Source organism: Delphinapterus leucas, chromosome 11, assembly GCF_059928025.1.
Source record: "Delphinapterus leucas isolate spDelLeu-1000000601 "Yukka" chromosome 11, BTC_Dleu_Yukka2, whole genome shotgun sequence".
Taxonomy (NCBI): Eukaryota; Metazoa; Chordata; class Mammalia; order Artiodactyla; family Monodontidae; genus Delphinapterus; species Delphinapterus leucas.
Window position 1 is genome coordinate 55,678,261 of NC_143139.1, and position 27,691 is coordinate 55,705,951.

General features: G+C 37.1%; 2 protein-coding genes across 7 annotated transcripts in view; both read left to right on the top strand.

Annotated features, from left to right (window-relative positions):
• RAB3IP (RAB3A interacting protein) overlaps positions 1–26,039 on the top strand; it is a 190,231-nt gene extending 164,192 nt beyond the window's left edge. For 4 of the 6 annotated variants that reach the window (XM_022571552.2, XM_022571553.2, XM_022571554.3 and 1 more), the window contains 7 exons: positions 631–708; positions 1,372–1,575; positions 6,124–6,252; positions 7,735–7,847; positions 11,301–11,400; positions 11,763–11,832; positions 16,012–20,720. In XM_022571552.2, coding sequence (XP_022427260.2) covers positions 631–708; positions 1,372–1,575; positions 6,124–6,252; positions 7,735–7,847; positions 11,301–11,400; positions 11,763–11,832; positions 16,012–16,094 — 777 coding nt within the window. In that variant the 3' untranslated portion in view covers positions 16,095–20,720. Of the gene's footprint in view, positions 1–630; positions 709–1,371; positions 1,576–6,123; positions 6,253–7,734; positions 7,848–11,300; positions 11,401–11,762; positions 11,833–16,011; positions 20,721–24,409 lie in introns of those variants that run through there. The other 2 variants (XR_016394974.1, XR_016394975.1) reach the window with 2 other exon arrangements.
• Positions 26,040–27,554: 1,515 nt separating this feature from the next.
• MYRFL (myelin regulatory factor like) overlaps positions 27,555–27,691 on the top strand; it is a 115,496-nt gene continuing 115,359 nt past the window's right edge. The window contains exon 1 of the mRNA XM_089921584.1: positions 27,555–27,600. Within this exon, the coding sequence (XP_089777710.1) occupies positions 27,555–27,600 (46 nt within the window). The remainder of the gene's footprint in view (positions 27,601–27,691) is intronic.

Below are 27,691 nucleotides of genomic sequence, written 5' to 3' on the forward strand. Positions count from 1 at the left end.
TAAATACCTAGAGTTTCATATTTGTGGTACTAAAAAGTTAAGATCTTATTAAAGGGTTAACTCTGATTTGCCTTTTTAGATTGCTCTGCACAAAATTGTCATTTAATATCATTTTGTGAATACTTTTATTGGAAGCTCTAAGGTTTCTCAACTGTTATTCCTATAAACTGCAACATTATTGATGTGTTAATATTTTTACTTGTCCCTTCTGTATGCCTTTGCTGTGGGTAGTTATATGAATGAATTGTGTGTGTGTGTGTGTGTGTGTGTGTGTGTGTGTGTGTATACCAAATTATAAAAACCTAACTGCAAAGAAGTTGGATTTGACATGTGGGTTATGTGTTTTCCTTCATCACATTTGCAGTCCTTACACAGGGATTGATCAGAATGATCAAACTCAACTTGGCTGCCTCAGTGGTAATAGATACTAAAAGAAGGTACCTATTCCTTATTCCTAATAGTTGGTCTGGCTGATGACAACTGCTATTTCAGCAGTTTACGCTGGATACTTAATTTTAGGCAAAATTTTGTTAGTGTATCTTTGCCTCAATCATAGACACATGTTGAAAGATTTTTGAAAACAAATGCTAGATACTTTGTTTCCAAAATTTGGGATGTTAACTTTTTCAGGAAGCTCATAAGATGGTGAGAGAAGCAAATGTCAAGCAGGCAACAGCAGAAAAACAGCTAAAAGAAGCACAAGGAAAAGTAAGTTGCTGCTGCTTTTAATACTATAAGATGTAAAGAAATTAGTGATTACTATTTTAAAAATACCTTAACATTTATTGGATTTGTTCTGATTATAAAAGCAGTGCTTACTTTAGAAGATTTTTAAAACTACAGGAAACTATAAAGAAGAAAATAGCTACTACATAATAATTAATAATGAATGTTTGGTGTCCATTTATATTAGAAGCAAATGATTTAAAGCCTTGTGAATCACATGTATTATCAAAAGGATTACATAATCACATTTTAAAGTTATTATTTATTTTCTTAATTCACTAAAAAAAAGCCAACTGAAATGTTATTAGATTTTACTATTTTAGGAACGAACAGCAACTAATCATAAGCTATTTTTTAATATATTTTGAAGATTTTGAAAATTCACATAAGTGAAATGTTAGACATTTTGATAATTTAAAAAATTTCATCTGATGTGAATAGCAGCTGAATCCAGACTGTATGGAAACATCAAAAAACTTGGTTTTAAAAAAAAAAAACATTTGGTTTTACTTTCCTTTTATTAATCCATAGGAAATACAGATTAAACTTATATTTCATCTTTGAAAGTAACCAAATTGCTAACATTTAGCTGCATCTGTCATAAAACATATTCAGTGTATGTGACTGTGTTGATTTCTTTTCAAGATTGATGTACTTCAAGCTGAAGTGGCTGCATTGAAGACACTTGTATTGTCCAGTTCTCCAACATCACCTACACAAGAGCCTTTGCCAGGTGGAAAGACACATTTTAAAAAGGGGCATACAAGAAATAAAAGTACAAGCAGTGCTATGAGTGGCAGTCATCAGGACCTCAGTGTGATACAGCCAATTGTAAAAGACTGCAAAGAGGTAACTCGTCCAGGACTGTCCCCTCTGACTCTGTTGATACTTATTAATTCTCATCACTGAGGTGTTGGTTATGATTTTTGCCAGCAAAATTTTTAGTACAAAATATTCAATATTAAGATGGGGGAGGCATTATCTAGAGCTGGCTGCTTTCAGGGATTCTTCATTTCCCTTCTCTACCTGGCTGATTTTGGAGTACCCGCTGGAAACTTGGTAAGTTTCTTAATCTCGATATTTCATTTAGGAAGCAAACTGTCATGTGTTGTATAAAGGAGAGTGGGTGGCTTTAATGATATGACTAGTCAAAATTTATTGCTAGAGTGCTCTAGCAAAATATGAATATAAGAATGTGTGAAAACATTTAGGTGATTTTCTTGAAGAATGGCACATTGCTTTTACTTAAATTCTGGGAGAAGCAGAATTTTATATCAGTAAGGTAGTCCTAGAGTTCAGATAATTAACTAACAAAAAATGGAACTAATGGTAGCCTTATCATTTTAAAAGATATGTTATAAAGATAACTGAGATAATAACTGGAAATATTTTGAGGTTTTTTTTTTTTTTTTTTTTTTTTTTGCGGTATGCGGGCCTCTCACTGTTGTGGCCTCTCCCGTTGCGGAGCACAGGCTCCAGACACGCAGGCCCAGTGGCCATGGCTCACAGGCCCAGCCGCTCCGTGGCATGCGGGATCTTCCCGGACCAGGGCACGAACCCGCATCCCCTGCATCTGCAGGCGGACTCTCAACCACTGCGCCACCAGGGAAGCCCCTTTTTGAGGTGTTTTGAGTAAAATAGTTTTTACTTACATATGATGAGAAAACATTTCCAAGGGGATTGATCACTAATTAATGAGCAGCCTTCTCCCATTTTTTTCTTAAAAGCTATATTTTACATTGTGAATTCAAGTTCATCATTATTCATTAAGAAGCTGTGTGTGCTTGTTCAGATTTTTGCATGGAAGCCAGGAGTTTATTAAATTGAATAACCAAGGTTGTTACTTATTTTAATTGAATTGCATTTTTAGTTATTAATAAAAAAGATGCTAGTGAGAGAGAAGTTCAGTACTTGGTCAAATCTGAATGTGACAAAATCTGAAATTCACATTGGTTTCTATTAAAAATTTAAGAAGCTTTTTTAGTCATAACTTTAATTCTGATTTCTTTCAATTTAGATAGTATTTTTTTTTTGGCTGCGTTGGGTCTTTGTTGCTGTGCGCAGGCTTTCTCTAGTTGCAGCGAGCAGGGGCTGCTCTTCATTGTGGTGCTCAGGCTTCTCATTGTGGTGGCTTCTCTTGTTGTGGAGCACAGGCTCTAGGCGTGTGGGCTTCAGTAGTTGTAGCACGTGGGCTCAGTAGTTGTGGCTCGTGGGCTCTAGAGCGCAGGCCCAGTAGTTGTGGTGCACGGGCTTAGTTGCTCCACGGCATGTGGGATCTTCCCAGACGAGGGATTGAACCTGTGTCCCCTGCATTGGCAGGCGGATTCTTAACCACTGCGTCACCAGGGAAGCCCTAGATAGCATTTTTCATTGCTTGGTACAACTTGTATTTTTGCTATGGTTTCTCAGTGTGTGTAATTATGTACCTTTTTTCCCTATTGTCTACACTAAGAAAATTTAAATATTTTCTCATGGAAAATTTTAAAGTTTTGTTTTTAATTTACAAAATTCCTTAAAATATGCATAGGCAGCATATAACTTTTTGCTTTCCACATATATCCTGTTTTCTAATACATGTGAAAAACTTGTCAAATAGTTTCATTAGACAGCAGAAACACATAAATTTGACTTGTGTAAGTCTCAGAAAACGATCTAACAATTGGAAGGAAAATGAAACATGTCCATGTTTCTGCAGAAAATGTGATGGGGGCATTTGGTCATAACGTATCTTCTGAAAGCATTTAAAACACATGTGAATGTATGCACACACATGTAATGAGGCAAGGCTTTGAGATCAAGTCACTCAGATGTCAGCTTTTACTGGTTTCTTGCTCTGTAACCTTGGTCAAGTTATTTTATTTCTCTAAACCCTAATTTCCTTATCAATAAATGGAGATTATAATATTTATCTTGCTCAGCTTTTAGGATTAAATGTTTGTGAGGTGCTTACCATAGTTCCTGACAGAGTCAGCTCTTAATAAATTAATTACTGCCTTTAAACTAGAATCTTTCCTTAGAACACTACTTACCTACTTTGAGCTTTATATCCATCAAAGGGTAGCCTTTACAAAGAAAGTGAATTTGAAAATGTAAGTATTACTTATCTGCTAATATTTTTATCCTTTCACCTTTAGCTTTGATTCAAGGAATTTATGGATTGGGATGAAAAATATTCACTTTGAGATTGCCATTATACACCTTAAAGGAAAGTCTGTAGGAAACCTGGGGTACAGTCAGCCTTTTGTTACTTTTGTGTAGACTCCCTGCACATCTGATTGAGCTGTGCTAGAGGCCATAGCTGCAGTCAGTGCTTCATTTATAGTGTATCCAGTGCTTCTGGCTTAGAGTGCCAGGCGAGTGAGAGACACTACTCTGTGTTTGGGTGGCTGTGGGTGGATGTAGCTTTGTATGTTGACAGGTAGTGTTGAGCTGGGCTGAGGGAATCTGTAGCGAAGAATACTTGGGAAAATTTATTAAATTGGATGGGTAGAGAAAGGACAACTGGAAGAGTGAATAGGGAGGTGGGTGCCAGCCTGGATTATTACTGATAATTCAGATGGTAGATACTGGATGTTGAAATGCCAAAACAATCTAAATAAATGTTATATTTTAAGATAGTCTGTTTAGGAGGCTATGTGTGTGCTGCTTTTAGTCTTGCAGCTTATACAGTAAATATTTTGGAAATTCTTTTGGAAATGCCTTAAGGTAGTAGCAGAAGAATTGGTGTCACTTTTGACCCCAAACGAGGTTTCACGGTTTAGTCAGTCTCTGTTTATTCAAACATGTTATTTTTAAATTCTTTTTTTAAAAATTATTTAATTAATTTATTTTTGTGTGTGTTGGGTCTTGGTTGCTGCGCGGGCTTTCTAGAGTTGCAGCGAGAGGAGGCTGCTCTTCGTTGTGGCATGCAGGCTTCTCATTGCGGTGGCTTCTCTTGTTGCGAAGCATGGGCTCTAGGCGCGCAGGCTCAGTAGTTGTGGTGCACGGGCTTAGTTGCTCCGTGGCACGTGGGATCTTCCCGGACCAGGGCTTGAACCCATGTCCCCTGCATTGGCAGGTGGATTCTTAACCACTGCGCCTCCAGGGAAGCCCCTCAAACACTTTATTTAATTAACTTGGCTCCAAATTACTTTTTGATTATTTTCACAAAAGACTTATCATCCTTTATATTCAGAACAGTGTGCACTTGTATCTTTTTCTATTTTAACTTTTTTTTCCGGTACGCGGGCCTCTCACTGTTGTGGCCTCTCCCGTTGAGGAGCACAGACTCCGGACGCGCAGGCTCAGCGGCCATGGCTCACGGGCCCAGTCGCTCCGCGGCATGTGGGATCTTCCTGGCCCGGGGCATGAATCCGTGTCCCCTTCATCGGCAGGCGGACTCTCAACCACTGCGCCACCAGGGAAGCCCTGCACTTGTATCTTAAGGGGAGCTGCAACATTACTATTATTTTTTTTTGGCGAGGTGGTTAATAGTAGTGTCCTTGGACACCATAGTGGATACATTGAAAAGCGCCAGCTAGTCATTTGGGAGTTTGGATTGTTTTTTTAAAAGAAAAATTGCGGGGCTTCCCTGGCGGCACAGCGGTTGAGAGTCCGCCTGCCGATGCAGGGGACACGGGTTCGTGCCCCGATCTGGGAGGATCCCACATGCCGCGAAGCGGCTGGGCCCGTGAGCCATGGCCGCTGAGCCTGCGCGTCCGGAGCCTGTGCTCTGTGACGGGAGAGGCCACAACAGTGAGAGGCCCGTGTACCGTAAAAAAAAGAAGAAGAAAAGAAAAATTGCTGCAATGGAATATTACTCAGCCATAAAAAAGAGTGAAATATTGCCATTTGTAGCAACATGGATGGACCTAGAGATTATCATACTAAGTGAAGTAAGTTAGAAAGAGAAAGACAAATATGATATCACTTATATGTGGAACCTAAAAAAAGATGCAAATGAATTTATTTACAAAACAGAAACAGACTCACAGACGTAGAAAACAAACTTATGGTTACCAAAGGGGAAAGGACGGGGGAGGGATAAACTAGGAGTATGGGATTAACAGACATACATTACTATATATAAAATAAACAACAAGAATTTACTGTATAGTACAGGGAGCTATATTCAGTATCTTGTAATAACCTATAATAGAAAAGAATCTGAAAAATATATGTATAACTGAATCACTTTGCTATATACCTGAAATTAACACAATATTGTAAATCAACTATACTTCAGTTAAAAAAAAAGAAAAATTACTACTGTGTATTATAACTAATCAAGAATGGTCCAATTATTATTTTAAATAAAGAGTATTTCTTTTTCAGTAATATTTAAATTAGGTTTCAGTTTTATAAAGTTATTTTATGTTTGTACTTTTTAAAAAGTTATTTTGTGTTTTCTTTTGTCAGGCTGACTTATCCCTGTATAATGAATTCAGATCTTGGAAGGATGAGCCCATAATGGACAGAACATGTCCTTTCTTAGACAAAATCTATCAGGAAGATATTTTTCCATGTTTAACCTTCTCAAAAAGTGAGGTAATTAAAAACACATTTTAACAGAAATGCATTAAAGTTGTTCCTGTACCTTTTACTGAGTCATGTTACATATTTTAATATCTCTTACATAAATAAGTTATAAAGTGTCATATTTTACCATTTCTCCATTCCATATTAGGATCGTAATAATTTCTTGGCATTCACTTACTGAACCTCTTTCCTTATTTGAGCAGAGGATCACTTATGCTGCAGTGTGTTGCACTGGAGTGAAGTATTAAATATGTAAGGGGGTAGGACTTAATTTTTAGTCCAAGGTTCAGTGCAAGGGAAGTTATGTACACTCTAAAGTGTTTGTTGGGTTTATCTGTATGTGATTAAAAAGAAGCCCTATTTAGTTTCTTCTTCTTTAAAACAGGGGAAAAAAATGCCTTCCTTGCCTGTATCACAGGATTGTTAAGATAAAATGAAGTGAATTAAGTAGATAGAAAAATTTTTTAAAAAATACTACACGGCAGTATACAAATGTAAGGTCATAAGTTTAATTTGTTCTTACATGTGGAAAGTTTGTCTACAAATATCCTGTTAATCAGTGTTTAAGAAAGTTAATCCTAAGAGTCTTTCGTTAAGTCTTTAGAGGATTTAATTATATAACACTGCTTGTAAGGAAAAGTTAAGATGAACAGTAAAATGCTTTTGATATGTAGATATGTTAGTCATTGTGGCTCTGGTTTTAGGTAGGCTGTTCAGTATGAGTAATCTTGCCAGAATGAAATTTGTCTATTTCATCAATTGTTTATCAGTTACTACCGTCTCCATCTGGGCATTTAATACTTGATAACTCAGTTAATTCTTTTTTTTTTGGGGTTTTTTTTTTTTTTTGCGATACGCGGGCCTCTCACTGTTGTGGCCTCTCCCGTTGCGGAGCACAGGCTCCGGACGCGCAGGCTCAGCGGCCATGGCTTACGGGCCCAGCCACTCCGCGGCATGTGGGATCTTCCCGGACCGGGGCACGAACCCGTGTCCCCTGCATCGGCAGGCGGACTCTCAACCGCTGCCCCACCAGGGATGCCCTCAGTTAATTCTTTTGTAGACTCTTGTGCACATAAATACATGATCAGTAAATATATAGCTATAATTAACACATATTGCTGTGTTATGAATGACCAATAGGAAAAAATAATGCATAAGTTTAGCAAAATTAAAGCCTTAGGATATTCATTTTGAAGTGACGTAACCAACGGATGTTAATTATGGGTAAGGGGTGGTGTGGAATTAATGTCTTTAATCTCCTTCTAGGTAATAAGAAAAGTTATTTAGCTATAACTGAATTGCCTTTCATAACAATGTTTGAATTATAAAAGAATTCAAACCGAGATTATGTGGTTTCCTTCTTTTTCATTAGCTAAGGCAAATCTAGTGGACCTTGGAAGAAATAATTTTTAAAAACCAGTTTATTATAGAATAGAATTTTTATATTTTCCTGCCAGCATAGCATCTAATACTTCTTTGTTCTTTTTGAAGTTGGCTTCGGCTGTTCTGGAGGCAGTGGAAAACAATACTCTAAGCATTGAACCAGTGGGACTACAACCTATTCGATTTGTGAAAGCGTCTGCAGTTGAATGTGGAGGACCAAAGTACGTTTTCAAAACCATGTCTTAGGGAAGATACTGAGCTTTTAAAATTTTATGTGTTGTAGTTATTTAATATTTTCTGGTTTTAAATGTTAAATCTCTTGTCAGTTTTCTATTTAAAGCCTGTGCAGCCCAAAGACCAATCCCTGGGCAGTGTGGGGATTTCAAATTTAGCACCAGTGGAGAGCCCTTTTAATTACAAACGTATATGTGGGATCCAGGTAGATCAGGTGTTAGAAACTTCTTTAAAAACCGCATGTTATAATCCATTAGTTGATTATGAAATCTCTTTAGTGGGTCATAAGCAGAATTTTTGTTTGTTATACTTATATGTACAGCTATGTGTTCTGGGCTTTGTGTAAATTATTTCTTTTTGAGGCTTGCCATCAAAAATAGTTTGAGAAGACAGTGAATTAGACCAAGTCTTACCAAGCATGAAAACAGGGTACCAGAAGGCTTGGTTAGTCCTCTCCTTTACTACTCTCATTATAAAACTTTCTCACTTTGGTAGATAAACAGCTCTGTCTCCCATATGTGAGAGATATTTGGCAGTTTTATACCTTCAGGGGTGACTCCCACACTTCGTAGCAGGGCAAGCTGTCTTCCAACTGGTCCTGGGAGGAGGAAAGACTGAAACCAACAGTACATAAAACGTTTGCCACAGCTGTTTAAAAAGTGACTTCAGAAGATTTTGAGGAAGCTGCTTAGTTGGTGGTGAAGAACTAGATCGGTATAGGGGACCGAAGAGCCCGAGAGAGCTCAAAGCAAGCAATAATTGAATCCCATCAGGCCATTTTGAAGGCAGAGGAGGAAATAGCTGCTTGAGATTAACTACTAGGTCTGTTAAAGCCAGTCGTAGGAGTTGTGTAGTTCTTGTTTCCTGTTACGCACGTCACACTCTCAGCAGCATCACACAGTGTTGGTATTTGGGTAACTTAATCCTGTATTTGCTCTGTGAGCCACACGTCTACCTAGAGTTATGTCCTGTTTGACACTCCCCCATGCCACACCTGTAGTATGGTGGCCTCTGAATTTTGGGGAAGAGATTTTCATTCCTAAATTCTATCCTTCAGCAAACACCTGGGTATTTTTATCCTGGCCATTAATACTTTTTGTACTTTTAGTTTCTATGTTATACCTTATTTTAAATATAGCAGTTTTTACTGTAGGATTTTAAATTTATACTTGCATTATATATCACACATTAAACGTGCAAATATCAAATGATAACAAATCAGAGTCTCAGTTAAAGTAGATTTTTACAGTATTTTAGTAAAATAATTATACAGATTAGGTTTAGAGAATAATTTACATCGTTAAGAATATTGTTCTTGTGGGAATGGGGCCAGAAACCAAGGTGTTTGTGGTGCATATTGTGTGGAGAATACTAAAGAAGACGTTGTCCTCTTTTATGAAACGTGACGTATGGCTCTTGTGGATGAGGTTATCAAGATAAACGCTAAACGAATGGCACAGTGCTTGGGGAATTTTGTGGAAGGCAAGATCATTCTACTGGTGGTGATCAGGGACTGTTCTTGGGATTTGATTTGATCTGGGCTTTTGAAGCATGGGTGGAATTGGGGAGATAAGGAACAGTACATACGACTGAATAAAGGAACAAGAAAACAGTGTGCTCAGAGGATGGTGAGTGTTTGGAGAGGGAAGATGTGAAAAAAAGGAATTAGAGGTGACTGATTAGAGGGATACTGTGAGCTTTTGGAAATCAATAGGAAGGGCTCTGGTTTTGGAAACAAGATGATAGGTCTAGATTTAGACACGTTGACATCCCTAAGTGAAAATGGCAAGCAAGGATTTGGAATCTTGGGACTAGAGCTGTTAGGGGATACTGAGGTAGTGTGGCATGTTAAAAAAAACATTGGAATTAGAGGTCAGAAGACTTAGTGTTGAATCCTGGCTCAAATAAAAATATATTGGCTTTAGAAATGAGATAACTTAAACACTTCTTTATTATTTTAAAAGTTGATACTTAAAACCACTTTACCTGAGTCCTTTCAAAATTAGAAAAATAGTAGACAAACAGGTATGTCTGCTTCCAAAAGGTGATTTTTATCAGTTTGATGGTTACTTTTTTCTCTTGTGTAAATTGTGCTTAAAATAGTATAGTTCCAAGGACTTTTACCCACTTGTGCCTTAAATTTCTTGATTGTCTATCCTCCCCAAGCTAGTAGTTAGTGCTTTTAAATATTGTTATAGATCATTAAAGGAATTTTCTAATAAAGGAACAATGAGGCTAAATCTCTTTGAAAAGGTAAGAATTCTTTTGTGATTTGAATGGCCACTTCCAAAATTACCCTTTTAAATGCACATTCTCCATGTGTTTGCTTAATATGGAGGCACATTTGTATCATATTTCTGGTAAGTATAGCTGAAAATTAACGTTCATTTAATATATTTTTCTTTATTATATAATTTACAATGTTGTATAAAATGCTATTGGCCACTTTATTTTACTTAGAGCTACACTAATTTTGCATTGACAAGGAATGATAGCTATCTTCAGTCAAGCTTCTAATTTAGGAGGTTGACACCTGGGCTGCTGTGAGTCCAGCCTGATCCTGTTGAGCAGTGGAGTGACAGGTGGCCTGTCACTTAACCAACAGTCATTGAATGTCTGCTGTGTGCCAGGCCATGCTTGGTGCCAGGCATTTAAAGATGAATAAAATACATTTACTGTTCTCAAGAGGCTTTCAGGGGGACTTCCCTGGCAGTCCAGTGGTTAAGACCCTGCACTTCCAGTGCAGCGAGTGCAGGTTCAATCCCTGGTCGGGGAACTGAGGTTCCACATGCCAAGTGGTGTGGCAAAAAAAAAAAAGAGGCTTTCAGCCTAATCCCAGCCAGAAAGCCCTCATACCAAATTTTACATGTTGTAGTATGCAAAGAGAAAGGTTGGTATGTCTAAATGTAGTGTACCCTTTGTGTAATTGTTAAGATTCAGTGTATTTGTACGGTAGCTTATTCCTTTGTACTTCTTAGACCTAGGTGCCACGTTAAATGCATATATACCAACCCAACACACCAAAAAGTATCCCATCTGGAAGCTGTTCTCCTGCAAAGCTGTCAGTAACATGTTTTGAGACCTAAGCAGTCACTTTTAAGTTTTTTTCAACTGAGAGAGAAGTTGAAGTCCCAGTGGAAAGCTGGGAGCTGCCCTGCAGCTGATTACTCATTCGTAAGTTTGCCCCAGGACACATATGAACACATTTAGCTTCTATTTCTAGCACCATGGTTAAAGCTATGCCTGTAAGCTTATACTAGGATGTAAGCCCCAAAGGGCAGGGCTTTTGTCTTTTTCATCATTATAGCCCAGCATCACAAAGTGCCTGGTACATGTTCGGTTCTCAGATATTAGTTGTCTTAATGAATATACAACTCGTCCAGAAGGTAGGGGCAAAATGCTTTTAATTTAAAAAACTAAAATTTATCCTTGTTTTACAGAAAATGTGCTCTCACAGGTCAGAGTAAGTCCTGTAAACACAGAATTAAATTAGGGGACTCAAGCAATTATTATTATATTTCTCCTTTTTGCAGATACAGGGTAAGTAATTTAACCACAAATTTCTTTTTTTAATTAATTAATTTATTTATTTTTGGCTGCATTGGGTCTTTGTTGCTGCGCGTGGGCTTTCTAGTTGCGGCAAGTGGGGGCTACTCTTCGTTGTGCTGTGCGGGCTTCTAGTTGTGGTGGCTTCTCTTGTTGCAGAGCATGGGCTCTGGGCGTGCAGGCTGCAGTAGTTGTTGCTCGTGGGCTCAGTAGTTGTGGCTCAAGGGCTCTAGAGCACAGGCTCAGCAGTTGTGGCGCACAGGCTTAGTTGCTCCTCATTAACCACAAGTTTTAATAAAGCTTGCTTTGATGTGAGATATTTGACTGTTTAACATTTTTTTTTCTTTTTGGCATAGATCACTTCTGTATGTAACTTTTTCACATATATTCGATATATTCAACAGGGACTTGTGAAACAGCAGGATGGTGAGTGTTCTTAATTCATTATAAAATATTTGCATGAAATTCAGTAAAAAGTATGGAACATAATAGTAAGCGCAAGTCAACTTTATCATTGGTACATTTATATTGAATCTCTTTTGTAGGTCTAATAAAATGTGTGAAGAATTTGGGAACAAATGCATCTTTTAAACATGTATTTAATCCTTATATTTGCCTCATTTTACTCTAATTTTAAGCAGAATCAGTTTTAACTTTTAAGGGGTATATGATAAACCAGATGGTAAGTGTGAGAGGAGCATAAAGCCCATTGAATTTACTCCTTAAGAAATAAAAATGAACAAGCTCTAGACATGGTCAGATTTATTTTATTTTATTTTATTTATTTTTTAATAGATTTTTTATTTTTGGCCATGCCACGTGGCATGTGGGATCTTAGTTCCCTGACCAGGGATCAAACCCATGTCCCCTGCAGTGGAAGTGCAGAGTCCTAACCACTGGACCACCAGGGAATTCCCCAGATTTATTTTAATTACTGGAACCCACAAGGCACTAACAATAAATTTTTTTCTGTATTTTCTACTTTCATGTGTAAGTTAATAAAGCAGTCCTGAGCATAATTCTGAGTGAAATAAAGATGACTGTGTTCTAAATCAGCTGAGACATGTGGATGATATATCCAGGATAGTCAGCCCAGGACTCTGCTGGATATTTTTTAATGTAGTCTTTCATGATTACTTATGGTTTTATAGCCGAATGTCTTAAATACTAGGCATAGAAACTAATATGGCCTGACAGCTCAAAAGCAGTGTTTTGTTTTGTGTTTTTGTTTTTTCTTTAAATATGTATCATTGTTTTAAAACAGAAATAGCAGATACTAGGCTAGGGACAAGTCCATGCCAATTTTGTATTTGAAGTTGTGGGAAATTTTTCTGTTTTTATTTTTCTAAACATTGAAAATTTTCTTATACTTAAAAACTAGTAGATGCCTACTATCTTTCTGTCATGTAAACCAGTGAATCTTAATTCTTTGGAAAAATCAATCGTGTTGATAAAAACTTAGTTTAGCGTTTTCAAGCTCTAGTACGTTGAAAATAGTCATTTATTTATAATCCCATATAATTAGGTTTTAATGCATAAAAGAAAAGGGGTGAAACCTGTCTCTAATTAACATTGAATTTCAAAAGCCCACAGAGCATAAAAGCAGTCTTTAAACTATACAGTACTTTTTATGACTTTAATAAAATTTAAATCTTTTTTAATACCTATTGGTAGATAATATGATTTAAGCTGAAGAACAGATGATTTGTGTTAAGTTGTCAAGCATATTTTTTCTTCTTGTTAAAAAAAGAAGTTTTATGTAAAAGAATGAAATTAGAGCACTCCCTAACACCATACACAAAAATAAACTCAAAATGGATTCGAGACCTAAATGTAAGACCGGACACTGTAAAACTCTTAGAGGGAAGCATAGGAAGAACACTCTTTGACATAAATCACAGCAGGATCTTTTATGATCCACCTCCTAGAGTAATGGAAACAAAAACAAAAATAAAGAAATGGAACCTAATGAAACTTCAAAGCTTTTGCACAGCAAAGGAAACCATAAACAAGACGAAAAGACACCCCTCAGAATGGGAGAAAATATTTGCAAACGAATCAGCGGACAAAGGATTAATCTCCAAAATATTTAAACAGCTCATGCAGCCCAATATTAAAGAAACAAACAACCCAATCCAAAAATGGGCAGAAGACCTAAATAGACATTTCTCCAAAGAAGATATACAGATAACCAAGAAGCACATGAAAAGCTGCTCAACACCACTAATTATTAGAGAAATGCAAATCAAAACTACAATGAGGTATCACCTCACACCAGTTAGAATGGGCATCATCAGAAAATCTACAAACAGCAAATGCTGGAGAGGGTGTGGATAAAAGGGAACCCTCTTGCACTGTTGGTAGGAATGTAAATTGGTACAGCCACTATGGAGAACAGTATGGAGGTTCCTTAAAAAACTAAAAATAGAATTACCATATGATCCAACAAGCCCACTATTGGGCATATACCTAGAGGAAACCATAATTCAAAAAGACACATGCACACCCCAATGTTCATTGCAGCACTATTTACAATAGCCAAGTCATGGAAGCAACCTAAATGCCCATCGAAAGACGAATGGTTAAAGAAGATGTGGTACATATATACAATGGAATATTACTCAGCCATAAAAAGGAACAAAATTGAGTCATTTGTTGAGACATGGATGGATCTAGAGACTGTCATACAGAGTGAAGTAAGTCAGAAAGAGAAAAACAAATATCGTATATTAACACATGGATGTGGAACCTAGAAGAATGGTACAGATGAACTGGTTTGCAGGGCAGAAGTTGAGACACAGATGTAGAGAACAAACGTATGGACACCAAGGGGGGAAAACCACGGTGGGGTGGGGATGGTGGTGTGCTGCATTGGGCGATTGGGATTGACATGTATACACTGATGTGTATTATACTGATGACTAATAAGAACCTGCGGTATAAAAAAACAAAAAGAACAACTAATACTAAACTTTCTTTGGGTTATTTGTATGGAAATATGTTAATATAAATGTTTCAGACATTACATGAAATTTCTAAAAATCTTATATGTGCTGCTATAATGTTATAAGTCATAATTCTAGTTATTACTTTAAAATGTATGTCTCAGAAACAACTAAATTTCCCTGTCAGTTGCATTATTATGAACTTTCATCAAATCTTTAACCGTGGTCATTTTTTAAGTCTGTTGTCATTTACAGACAGTTCTGGGTGTACTCTGATGCTTTTGCAAAAATGTTCCTATAAAAGGGTTTCATCTTCAGGGAATTCATGGAAAAGACTGACAAGTACAGGTTTCTGGTAACTGACTGTACTGCTGAACTGAAGGAATGAGCATTTTCAGAACTCTAATGGAAAACTGATGAATTCATAAAAGTGCTAACAAAAGGTCAAGATGGAAAAAAAAATTACATGGGACTGAGTGAACTGATGAGGATGATTATAATTTTTGTGACTTTATGTTTGAATAAAAAAAAAGAAAAGAAAAAAGTTTTTATAGGGAAGAATGAAAGGTACTCTACTTTGTGAAAACAGGAAGAAGGGATCATGAGTGGTTGTGGTGATGGTGATAAAAGTGATATCTTGTCTGGTTCCTCTTACCCTTTCACTTCACAGCATTTGTTACACATTGTATACTGAGTGGGTTTGTAGTAAATTACTGTTAATTTTACAATCTGTTTATTATCTGTGCCTTGTGCTAAAAAGGATTTAAGGCAGTTAAATATAAAGCAGGGTTTCTCAGCCTTGGTACTATTATTATTTTAAACTGGATAATTCTTTGTTGTGGGAGGCTGTCTTGTGCATTGTAGGATGTTTAATAGCATCCCTGGGCTTTACTCACTAGATGCTAGTAATGAAAAATATATCCAGACATTGCCAAATGCACACCTGGGGACACATTCTCCCAGGTTGCGAACCACTGATCTAAATCAATCTAGTCTGATCATATGTCAGAGAGAGACCTTTTATTATCTAAAACATAGAGCAAATTTCTTCCCACTTATAGAGGGAACTTTCAGAAGCACAGATAATTGAAATTTACAGTTTATCCTCTGCATTTATTTTTATTTCTAATTGAGCCATACACAGAATCTTTCCCTATTATTACTCACAAAGAATGTTACTAAGTTCTCTGGACTGTCTCTTGTTTTCCTTTTTTTCCTGTTTACTCTGTTGGTTTTAATGAAAAGTGAAAAATGGCCAAGATACAGCAAACTATAGCAAGAAGATGCATAAGTTAGATAATAACTCTTGTGTAATTGAGCATTGAGTGTAGTTACTCAAGAAGGCAGCAGCATTGCCAGTTACTCAGGACATTGAGATGCCTGCCTTCTTTTGGGCTAAAATGGTAGTCAGTCATTGATGTATCTAACAAATCGTTGTAGCAAAATTGGTAAATACTGCTTATTTATTCATAAAACTGGGATGCTCACAAGTACATGGAGAAGTTAGTGTGAAGCAGTGATAGCATGTCTAAGCATTAGGTACATCATTAGGAGACGCCCAACTGGCATTTCAGCTAATCTTAAATTTTCAGTGAAACAGATTAAAAATAATTAAGATAATAGTTTATGATTTATGTGTTTCTCTTTTCTGTTTGTATAGTTGATCAAATGTTTTGGGAAGTTATGCAGTTGAGAAAAGAGATGTCATTGGCAAAGCTGGGATATTTCAAAGAGGAACTGTGATGCTCTGCCTGGGACCATGCATGAACCTCCCTGAAGACCTGGAAAATGACTGAATATTTTTATGGTTACTTGATATTTATTTCCTTTCAAGGAGTGGGTCCAAGACTTTTTCCCTCTTTTGCAAATTACACTGAAAAGTACTATGATTTCTTTTAAACTGACCTATGCTGTGTTTGCTTATTTAGTTGAACACACTATAAAGAATTACAGGTGTACTAGTGATTGTAATTTATAGTTGCAAAAAAAAAGCTAAATAAATAAATATTAGATTGAGGGTATTTTTGCTTTCTCTTCTAGCTCTGACATGATATATAGGGTCAGCTGAATATATTGAATTGTAGTTTTCAAACTTCATAGCAGCCTGCAAAAGACAAGAAGGGTAAGTGAACAGGATCAGCTTCCTTCCCCCCCACTACAATGACTCTATTTTTGTCTGTTTTATATGTTAGGATTGAAAAAACATTTTATTTAAAGAAAGATTTCTTCTGAAAAGAAAGTTACTTTTATTCATTCCGTTCTCTGTAACTTAAAGAATCCCTTTATTATGGTGATTAATAGAGGACAATCACATTTTATTCTAGAGATGCACTCTTGAACATCTTGATGTAGTGTATTTATACTTTACATACATTGAGCACTGTAGTAATCATTGAAAGGGTATAAAGATAAATTAGGAGTTTGATGTGTGCTCAGGGGAGTTGGAAAGGGTGTGGGTTGAAAGAGTGATACTTGCAAAGGATACACTGATCACAGAGCCACTCGATTTGTCAGTTTCAAATTGTAAAACAAATGGTGTGGAAAAGCAAAAAGAAGAAATGAGAAACCACTTTAGTCCCTCCATCTAGAGAAAGCTACTCAATATTTTTGAAGAATAGACTTTCAGATATTTTCTACCTATGTGTGTACATTTCTGAAACAAAAAGTAGACTTTCTTTTTTTTTTTACTTAAAAATTCTACAAATCTGGATCAATGTAAGGTTTTGATGATAGGATGTTAACTAATTGTGTTTGGAGATTAGTTTGTTTTAAATTTCTTTTTCATGTCATAATGCTGTGATGAGGATCCTTATGTATACTTCTTTGAACATTGTTGGCTTATTTCCTTCATATAGATGCCTAGAAGTAAAATTGTTGGGTCAAGCAAGGTACATGTGTATTTTAAAATATTTGATCTGCATTGCCAAATTGCCATCTAGAAGAATTGAACCAATTTATATTCATAGTAGATGTGTATGAGAGAACTGGTGTTCTGAAGGTGGTATTACTTTCAGTCCTGTCTCAAAGGTTTGGTCAACCTTACGTATAGAAGACTCAGTCACCAGGATGGATGGAAGCGCACAGACAAAAGGATATTCGAGAATGGTATGGTAGAAACTATCATTACCATGCCCAGCTCAAGAATATGAAATTGACCATGAAAAGAAATTTGAAACTAGAATTTTATGTCTTGATAGTTCATGTGAGGGCATAATAAACATGTGCTCAGACTTTCAAAGCTTCAGAAGATTTTCCACACAAAGATGCAAATTAAAAACACTTTGGGGGGACTTCCCTGGTGGCACACTGGTGAAGAATCTGCCTGCCAATACAGGGTACTCGGGTTCGAGCCCTGGTCTGGGAAGATCCCACATGCCGCAGAGCAGCTAAGACCGTGTACCACAACTACCGAGCCTGTGCTCTAGAATCTGCGAGCCACAACTCCTGAGCCCACATGCCACAACTACTGAAGCCTGCATGCCCTAGAGCCTGCATGCCGCAACTACTGAGCCTGTGTGATGCAACTGCTGAAGCCCATGCACCTAGAGCCTGTGCTCCACAAGAGAAGCCACTGCAATGAGAAACCAGTGCACCGCAACGAAGAGCAGTCCCCGCTCACCGCAACTAGAGAAAGCCTGTGCGCAGCAGCAAAGACCCAACGCAGCTGGAAAAAAAAAAAATTGGGGGAGCTTCCCTGGCGGTCCAGTGGTTAAGACTCCACGCTCCCAATGCAGGGGGCACACATTCGATCCCTGGTCAGGGAACTAGGATCCTGCATGCCGCATGGCATGGCCAATAAATAAATAAATTAAAATAAAAAAAAAAACACTTTTGGAGAAAATACTAAAACTAAAAGAGAAACAAATCCAGGAGATGCTTTGAGATTTGGGAAGAAAAATGATCAGATACGTAGAGAAAGTTTGTTGATAACTTTAAAAGAATAAAAAAGTAAGGCTAAAGAAAATTTTAAAACTTCAGGTAGATCCATAACAATCTAGAACTAAAATTATTTGCAATATCAACACAATGGGAATGGGAGAAGACCAGGGAGCATGGGGATATATTAAAGTTCTTGTTAGATGAAAAATGGAGATAATCAGTTAAAAGTGAAGAGACCAAGTAGAGAAAGAATATGATACGGAAATAAAAAGTAAAAATATAGTCAAGTTGGATTAAAGTATATGATAACAAAGCATAAGGACATGGAAATGTTGGAATAAAAGAATGGAAAAAAGATGCCAGGAAAATACCAAAAGAAAGCTAGAGTGGTTATACTGTTATCAGAAAAGAACATGATAGGACAAAAATATTATTAGACATAGAGTTGGGTTTTACATAATACTAAAAATTGAGTGCACCAAGAAGACTTAATGAGAAAATAGAAATAATAAAAATGGAGAAATTTAAAAATACTAAGAGCTGACTAATAATGAATATCAGAACGTAGAAGGATACAGAGAAAGTGCTTCAAGGAAAAGTTTATAGCTTTAAATCCTTATTTATATTTTTAAAATGAGCTGAGTGTCCAATTAAAGAAGTTATAGGAGAACAAGATGAAGGAGATAAGAGCAGAAACAGAAAACAAGAATGCAGTAGAAGATCATCAAAGCTATTGAGTCTTTGAAAAGATGAACAAAATAGACAAAAATTTCTGGCGAGTTTATCCTGGAGAAAGAGAAAATGCACAAATAACCCATACTGGGAATGAAAAGGTCTATGTCACTGCACATACTAATGGATGTTATGAACAACATGGCAATAAGTTTCAAAATTTAGGCAAAAGGGAAAATTCCTAGAAAAAATGTGTTATATTTTGGTTAAGAAGAAGTCAGAAGCCTGAGCAGTACTACTACTATTAAAGGAAAGGAAGTAGTTAGAAATCCTTCTGTGAAGAAAACTCTAGGCATAGGTGGTTTTACCAAATTTTATGGGTATTCTAATCTTAGATATATTCTGGAGAACAGAATGTCTCCTACATCAAAAACCAGTATAACTGATAGTAAAACTAGATGGGGGCAATACAAAAAAGGAAAATTATAGGCCCGTTTTGTCGTGAATATATATGCAAAGGCAAACTGAATGTAATATACTGAGCAAGTGGTGTTTATTCCAGGAATACAAAGATGGTATATTAGAAAATTTATAAATATTTGCTGCATTTACAGAATAAAAGTGAATTACCATCTAATCAATAGATGGAGAAAAACATTTGATAAAAATACTCATTAATTAATAACTTTTAATAATCTGTAGATGAAAGGGTACTTCTCAGCTTGGTAAAGGGTATCTTCAAGCATCCTATAATAAACATCACCCTAAGAGAGGAAACATTAGAAACATTCTCTCTGAAATGAACAATTGAACAATAGAATAAAGATGACCGCTGTCTTCACTTTTATTCAGAATTGTACTATAAATGTTAGCCAGTGCAGCACCATGAGGAAGATAAAGATATTGGAAAGGAGAAAGTAAACTGTCATTATTTGCTTATGATGTGATTATCTACATAGGAAATTTAAAAAATCTTCCATCAAATTATTAGGTGGCTAAATATGGGATCAGTATATAATTGTGAATTATACTTACATACACCGACCTCAAACAATTAGAAAATAGACTTTTTAAGACCAAACAATTGCAGACAATTCTAAAGTGCTAAGTAATCTAACCAAAGATTAGATTTGGTTAGATTACTGTGTAATCTGTACACAGACCTGTGTACAGAAAGTTATACAACTTCACTAAAAGACAGTAAGGAGGACTGGACTGATCCTATGTTCATGGATAGAAAGACAATATGAAAGATGTTAATTCTCTCCAAGTTGATATATAGATTTAGTGCATCTCCAAACTAAATCCCAACATTTCCCCTTGAATTGACAAAATGAAATTTATGTGACGTGGTGAAGGATGAAGAATGACCAAGGCACTTTTGAATAAAAAGAAAGGGATAATTTGTCCTGGGAGAAGGACTTCTTATAAGGCTGAAGTACTTAAGAGTGTGATGTGAGTGCAGAAACAGGAAAAATGGCCAGTGGAATAGAATAGAGAGCCCCAGTGCAGACCCATGCATAGGTGTAAATTTCACATTGACAGAGAAGGCATGGTAGATCAATGATAGGACTATTAAGTAGAGCTGACAAAAAAAAGAGGAATATACAGAATTGGATCTCTTCTCCACACCATACATAAAAACAACTGTTTTAAGTGTCCTGAAACTTTAGAAATTTTGATGTAGAAAATATAGTTAAAACTATAGGTGAAACATATTTCAAAAATGTAGGTGAATATCTTCGTGATCCTGCTTAAACTGGAAGCAAAAGAGACCATGAAAGATAAATAAATGTAAAAGGAAACAGTGCTTTGTTATTAATTTAGACATATTAAAGCCAAGCTGTAAACTGTAAGAAGAAATTTGCAAAACTCATAACCAATAATCGGTTAATATTAAGAATATATACAGAAATTCTACAAATCCATAAGAAAAAAAACAACAGAAAAATGGCCGAAAGACTGAAACAGGTCCTTCGCAGAATTGGAAGTGCATATGGGCCAAACACATATTAAGAGGTTTTCATTTCTGTTAATAATCAGATAAACTAAGTCAAGACCTCAGTGATATGTTTAAATTTATCCAACCAGCAAAAGTTAAAAAATGCAACACAGTCAAGTTTTGAAGAGAATTTCAGTCAACAGGATTACTCATATATTGCTAATGGGAATGTTAATATGTATCTACTACTGAAAAACCATTCATTTGAAAAGTTGAACATTAGTTGCCCATAGCCTAGCAATTCCACTTTTAGGCACATACTCGAGAAATACTTGCACAAAGTGTCCCAGAATACATATACAATAATGTCCTGGGAAAAACCCAAAGTCCATCTACAGGAGGGTAAAGTATTGTGTGCTCACATGGAACATGGCAACATAAATTGAATGAAAAAGTAAAACACTCAGAAGGCTACACATGGCATAATACTTTTCTCATGAAGTTCAAAAACTAAAACAATTGTTTAGGCATCTGTGTATATGAGACAAAACTATTAATAAAAAACCACAAGATAGTAATAAAGTTCAGGATAGGGTTACCTTTGGATGAGGGGGAGATTAGGAGAGAGAACTGAGAGCAGCAAATATGTGAGTAAATCATTGATAATGTTCTAGTCCCTGGATTGGATGATGGGTTCATTTGTCATTTAAAGTAAATGCATGAACAAATGGATTAATAGAATCATGCACAGACCATGATGGTGGGATGTTACAAACCAAGGATTATGACTAGTCCAATTATATAAACCTGAATTCCAAAACCTAAAAGGGATAACAGGACCTGTTGATGAATTGGAAGAAGGAAAGGAAAGAGAAGTCAGTTCTGAATCCTAGGCTTTTGGCTTTAGCTATTGCTGCAATTTACTGAGATGAGCAAACCTGGGATGGAGCATATTACACATGGTGGAATAGAGACAAGAATTTAGTGTCTAACACATTGTTTGAGATGCCCGTTAAACATCAAAGTGGAAATGTTAGTAGGTATTGGATATACAAGTCTAAATTCAATGATATGGTCAGGCCAGCAGATAAGTTTGGGAGTAGTTAGCCATGAGATCAGACGAGAGCTTTAGGGATACTTTGGAGTCAGAGAAGTACGGCACCGGGCCCTGAGCTATGACAGACAGAGGAAAAGCCTACGAAAAAGACTTGACTACAGAGGAGCTAGTTGGAATGACAAGGCGGAGGAGAGGGTAGAGTTAGGGTGCTGACTAACAATTTAGATTCTTGAGAGTATTTCTATAAAGAATTTAATCGCCCTGATTACCAATTCTGAAAAAAGAGGGAAAGACTTTGATACATTTCTATAAGTAAGTTCAGAGCTGGGGAGAGAGCCTGGTCCAGTGGAGAGAGCTCTGGATTGGGAGTTGCTCAGAAGACATACATTCTGGTCCAGGCTTGGTTCTTCCAAACCTGAGAGGTTAGGCAGGTGGCCACTCCTCTCTGACCTCCTCCATAAAGCTGGATCAAGCATTCTCCAATCATCTCTCCCAGCTCTGAAAACCCACAGTCTTTGACTAAGCATCTACACTGAAAGAACAAAGGTTTGTTCAGTCCTGGAAAGAAGTTGCAACCACCAACCTACCTACTTCCACACCACCATGTAAATCCTGTGTTTTTTTGTTTTGTGCACTCAGAGTCTAAAGCGGGTCTGCTTTTATTCAGAAGCTTTTATTTTCAAAGATTTTCTTCACTGTTTTTCCCTACATAGATTTTTTTCTTTCCCATAAGGCACAATGTTTAAAACAGTCCAAAGCAGTATGAATATGTATTTGTATTTAACGTTTGTGCTAGAAAATACTTTTTTGTTTTCCTCATGGGATGCAGTACCATCTTAAGAGATGCTAAGTTTCTTGTCTTGATATGTGGGCAAATAAAGACCCAGTAATATCTACAATTTGTAGAACTTCTAGAAAGAGAATTCCTCCACACTAAATCCATTCGTTCTTTCATTCACACATATTTGAGAGTCTTATATGTGTCAGGAGCTGTTGTAGGTGTTACAGGAGCAGCAGTGAGCAAGACAGGCAAGGTCCGAGTTCTCATGGAGCTCTCAGTGTAGTGAGAAATGGACAAAAAGACAAATGTTAAAAGATGGGACACGTTCTCTCTATATAATTAAAATGGGATAATGGCTAGAGGGAATGAATGACTACTTCAGATTAGGTGGTGAGGAAAGGCCACATTTAGGACTTGACATTTTTAGGCAGGGCTCTGAGGAGATCCATTCTTGAGAAGGGAGGAGAGTAGGGAGAGCATTTTAAAGCTGGTGTAAACCCCTGAGGAAGAAACAAAAAATGGCAAGAAGAGCTGGTGTGCAGTTGGTGGTAGGAAGAGAAAATTGGAAGGTTAAGCAGGGCCCGACTGTGTAGGTCTTTCTAAGTCATGGTTGGAAATTGGGAGCTTTCTGTGACAGCTGTGGTCAAGCTCTAGCTGGCTCTTTCTCAGCACAGCTTTTAAATACTGGAATCCCCAGATTTTTGTCCCGGGCCCCTTTCTCTTTCAATATTCTTTAGATCGTCTCATTTAGGCTCACGGTCTTAAAAACTTTATGTAACCATTGCTCATAACTGTGCATCTCCAACCCTGGCATTAATCCTTCCCTAGCTCCAGAGTCTTGTATCCATTTGCCTATAAAGTCACTCTACTTGGATTTCAGATGGGCATCTCAAATCTAACATGGCTGAATACCTGCCCAGTTGCTTAAGCAACAATCTAGGGCTATTCTTGATTTCTCCATTTCTGTCACCACCACCCCAGTCCAATCCATCAGCAAGTCCCGTCAACTCTCTCCAAAACATATCTTGGATCCATCCACTCCTCTCCGTGTCCACTACGTCCACTCAGTCCAAGCCATCATCTTTCACCTGGACTCCGGCAATAATCTCTTACTTGGTGTCCTTGCTTCCACTCCTGCCCTTCTACAATCACTGACAGCACCCAACATGATCCTTTTAAAAACAAAAATCAGAATGTCACTTCCTACTTAATGTCCTCTCATGGCTTCTTAGAAAAATAAATCCAGGGACTTCCCTGGTGGTCCAGTGATTAAGACTCCGCACTTCCACTGCAGGGGGTGCATGTTTGATCCCTGGTCAGGGAACTAAGATCCTGCATGCTGCATGGTGTGGCCAAAAAAAAAAGGAAAAATAAATCCATAAACCCAAACTCAACCCAAACTCATTAAGTTTCCACAGTGGTTATTGTTAACAGAAATAATAAAAATCAGCTTGGAAAACAATGCATGAACCTATTTAAAATGAAAAAAATATCAGAGAAGAGGAGCAAGCTTGCTAAAGAATAGAAACCCTTGCCAAAGGCAGCTGTCAAGGAAGTACAAGCCCACAAACACTGAGTTCAAGAGGAAGGACTGTGATATGAATACGAGAATTCTGGAGCTATCAGTCTCAGGGACAGTCTTAAGAGAGACAAGGTTCCCATCATTACATCCCCAGATTTAACCACAGCTGCTCAGCTTTCATCTATTTATCTATTGATGTTCTTAGGAAATGTCAATACCAAAACAAATCCAAGTGACAACTACGTTAGATTGCTATTCAAGAGAATGAGCCTCCATTGAATTTGTGCAAGATGGGATGCCCAACAGAACCGGAAAATCTTAGACCATTGGAGATGTAAAGACCAGAATCAAGGAAATATGGGTAATATTTGTTATTTACTGTGAGGGAGAAACTTCCACTTAAATCCCAGTTGCCTCCAGCTGCATTGTGCTCAGCTGTGTGCTCTGGACTCATTAATTAATACAGAGGTATTTTCTAGCCCTTCCAACATCTTTCTTCCAAATTCTCTTTGCTTTCCTCAAACCCTGTTGGTTGTTACAATTTTTTTTTTTTTTTTGGTTGTTACAATTTAGCCTCCAACCCAGATGTTGCAAACTGAAGGCTGAATTACCCTTTCATATGTGTGCTATTTGTCCTTGACAATGTTTTGGTGTATTGTTCTGTTTGCTTTGTTTTTAAACATTTTCGTTGCAACATTTAAAAATGAGATTTAAAATTAAAATCTGCATTTCCAGCTTCTCTTTTAAAGTTGGCCCTTTCAAGAACCTTGAGTCCATATCCTTGAGTGGCAGCATGTGGAGGAAGCCGAGTGACACTCCACCTGTTGGGCGGCTCTACCCTTAGGGCAGGTACTCTCTGGTTTGCTCTCTGCTCCACCACCCCTAAGTGTCTCCCTGACGAGACACAGCTAAGGGTCAGTTGTCAGTTATAAATATGCTCTCATGGTTGTTTTTTTGCTTATTTTGACCCATTTTACTCACTTACCCGCCTGGTCCTATAATTATTTGAGATTGGGACTCCAATTCTCACCTTTGTCTCTCAGCTTATTAAATGGAATCTAATTTCTTTCCTATCACTCATTACTCTGCTGCTGACTGTGTGAAGTCTCTGGGTGAACTGTTGGATAGAACCCAGAATCATCATCTGGCAGAGGATATAGTAGAGTGACTTAACTTCCAACAGCCTGCAGAAAACTTGGCTGGGAGCTTCCAGCTAAAACATAGGCTACATGTTTTAGACATCTTAATTCATACTGCACCTAAAGGCATAGAAGTCCTTTTAAAAAATCACATTTGGTTTCTCCCTTGCTCCCCATATCCAGTTGGTAGCCAACTCTTCTTGGTTCTATAGCATCTTCAGGCTTTGTTACTGCCTATCTGGATTCGCAGTAGCTTCTCAGCTGGTGTAAATTTAGTTACTGCCCCAATCAACACACTCTAACACAGCTTCTTTCTAAATTAGACTTAATTATATCATGCATCACAACTACCCGAATAGAAAATATCAATAGATATGCTTAGAATGAATATGCATGGAATCAAATTCAGATTTAGCCTAACATTCAAAAGCTACCCAAACCCTTCTTCAGCCTACTTCTCATCTTTTTTTCTCACTCCACCATCCATACACCGTAACTCCAGTCGCTGTACCTGGGCTTTCTCCCCTCCAAGCCATTGCTCATGTTTTTAAAAACATGTCCATTGTTTAAGTCTCTTCAAATCCCAGCTCTTTATGACACCTTTCCAGATCCTCCCAGATGAAATTAACCTTTCCTTCCTCTGTTTTCTTGGGATGTTTTCCCCAGCTCTTATCAGAGTCTGCCTTTTTCCCCAGCTCTTATCAGATTCTGCCTTTTTCCCCAGCTCTTATCAGAGTTATAGTTCCTTGTATTTTTCTCATGCCCTACATTTGAGCCTATGGAGGGCAGGGACCATAATTTACACATCTTTTTATTTCTTGCACCCAGCAGAGAGTTTAGCACAAGTTGAACTGAAACAAATAGAAAATCTATTTCTTGAAGCAACTTAATGACTTGTCCTTAACGATCTGGGGTCCAATATAACTTTCAAAATAGGATTCTAAGCCTCTTTTTTTCCCCAGGATAAAATTAATTTTTTTGTTTAAACAGTTTATATGTGTGAAGTTTTAAAATACTTATTGAGAAGTATACCACATCACCCATACCAGTTCTAACAAAAATGACATAATCTGACAAATGCAGAATGTGGGACATTATATAAGACAGTGCTCCAGGACTGTTAAACAAGTGTCAATGTTATAAAAACCAACCAACCAAAAATGACAAGGATATATATATATATATAGAGAGAGAGAGAGAGAGAGAGAGAGAGAGAGAGAGACAAAAAGCAAAAGTGAGAAAATATTGGCAATTAGTAAATCTAGATGAAGAGTACAGGGTATTTCATGGTACTATTCTTTGAGTTCTTCTATAGGTTAAAAACTTTCAAAATAAAAAGTTGGGGAAAAAGGAAACAGGAAGGAGCTGAAAGGACTAGTTTAATTTCCTAACTGTATTCCTTTTAGTCTATTATTAGATAAGTTAATAGCTAAGTAGTGAAAACAAAACATTTATTTGGGTATACCTTTATATTTAGGATTAAACCAGCTAGGAGTGAACCACATAGTTGGTTGTAAGAATTACTAAATCAGAAATGCAGTTTTATTGCTCATTAGAGGGACTTCGCATACTTTATGGTTTCTACTTTCAAAGAAAATAAACTGGAGGAAATGGACGAGGTGCGTATCAAGGAATTTTTTTCACTGCGAGTAGATTTGGAAATATTTAACAAATCCTAACTTTTCATTATCACAAGCCTCGGTATCTATGAAAGTGATTATATTGATTTGCCCTCTTTCTCTAGGTGAAAAAAAAACCCCTGTATCTTTGCTAGGCTGTAGCTAAATCGATCTGGTTGATGGAGGCAGAGAAATAAATATATTGGTGTAAAAGGACAAATAGGAGATAAGGCTATGTATTTATTGCCCATTTATGTAATTACATGTGTCACTAAGGACAAAGGTCCTTAAAACAAAGACGAAAGGCAGAGTAGAAACAGTTCCCTATAGAAAGAGAGATGGATTTTCTACCACTTCCCTCTTCATGAATTTTTCTTTTGCGTGGTTACATATCCTTCTGGTTTTATTATCACATTTGAAAACTTAACCATCTTTTTGGGCACAGTTTGATGGCTGAAGATATGCTTCACTCCAATAGAAAGAAAATGAACATTTTTCAAGAGCATTCGTAGGCTTCGAGCTGAGAGGACAGCACTTAGTTCCTGAGGTCTGATAATCATTCTGTGCGGATAACTACCAGGACCACGGCACCATGGATGTGGTGGGCGAAAACGAGGCCCTACAGCAGTTCTTCGAAGGTAAGAAGCCCGTTTCCAACATCTGAGAAATGGTACTCCTTACTATCACTGTCTCACCTTTTTGGAATTCACTTGGGCTTTGAAAGAAATA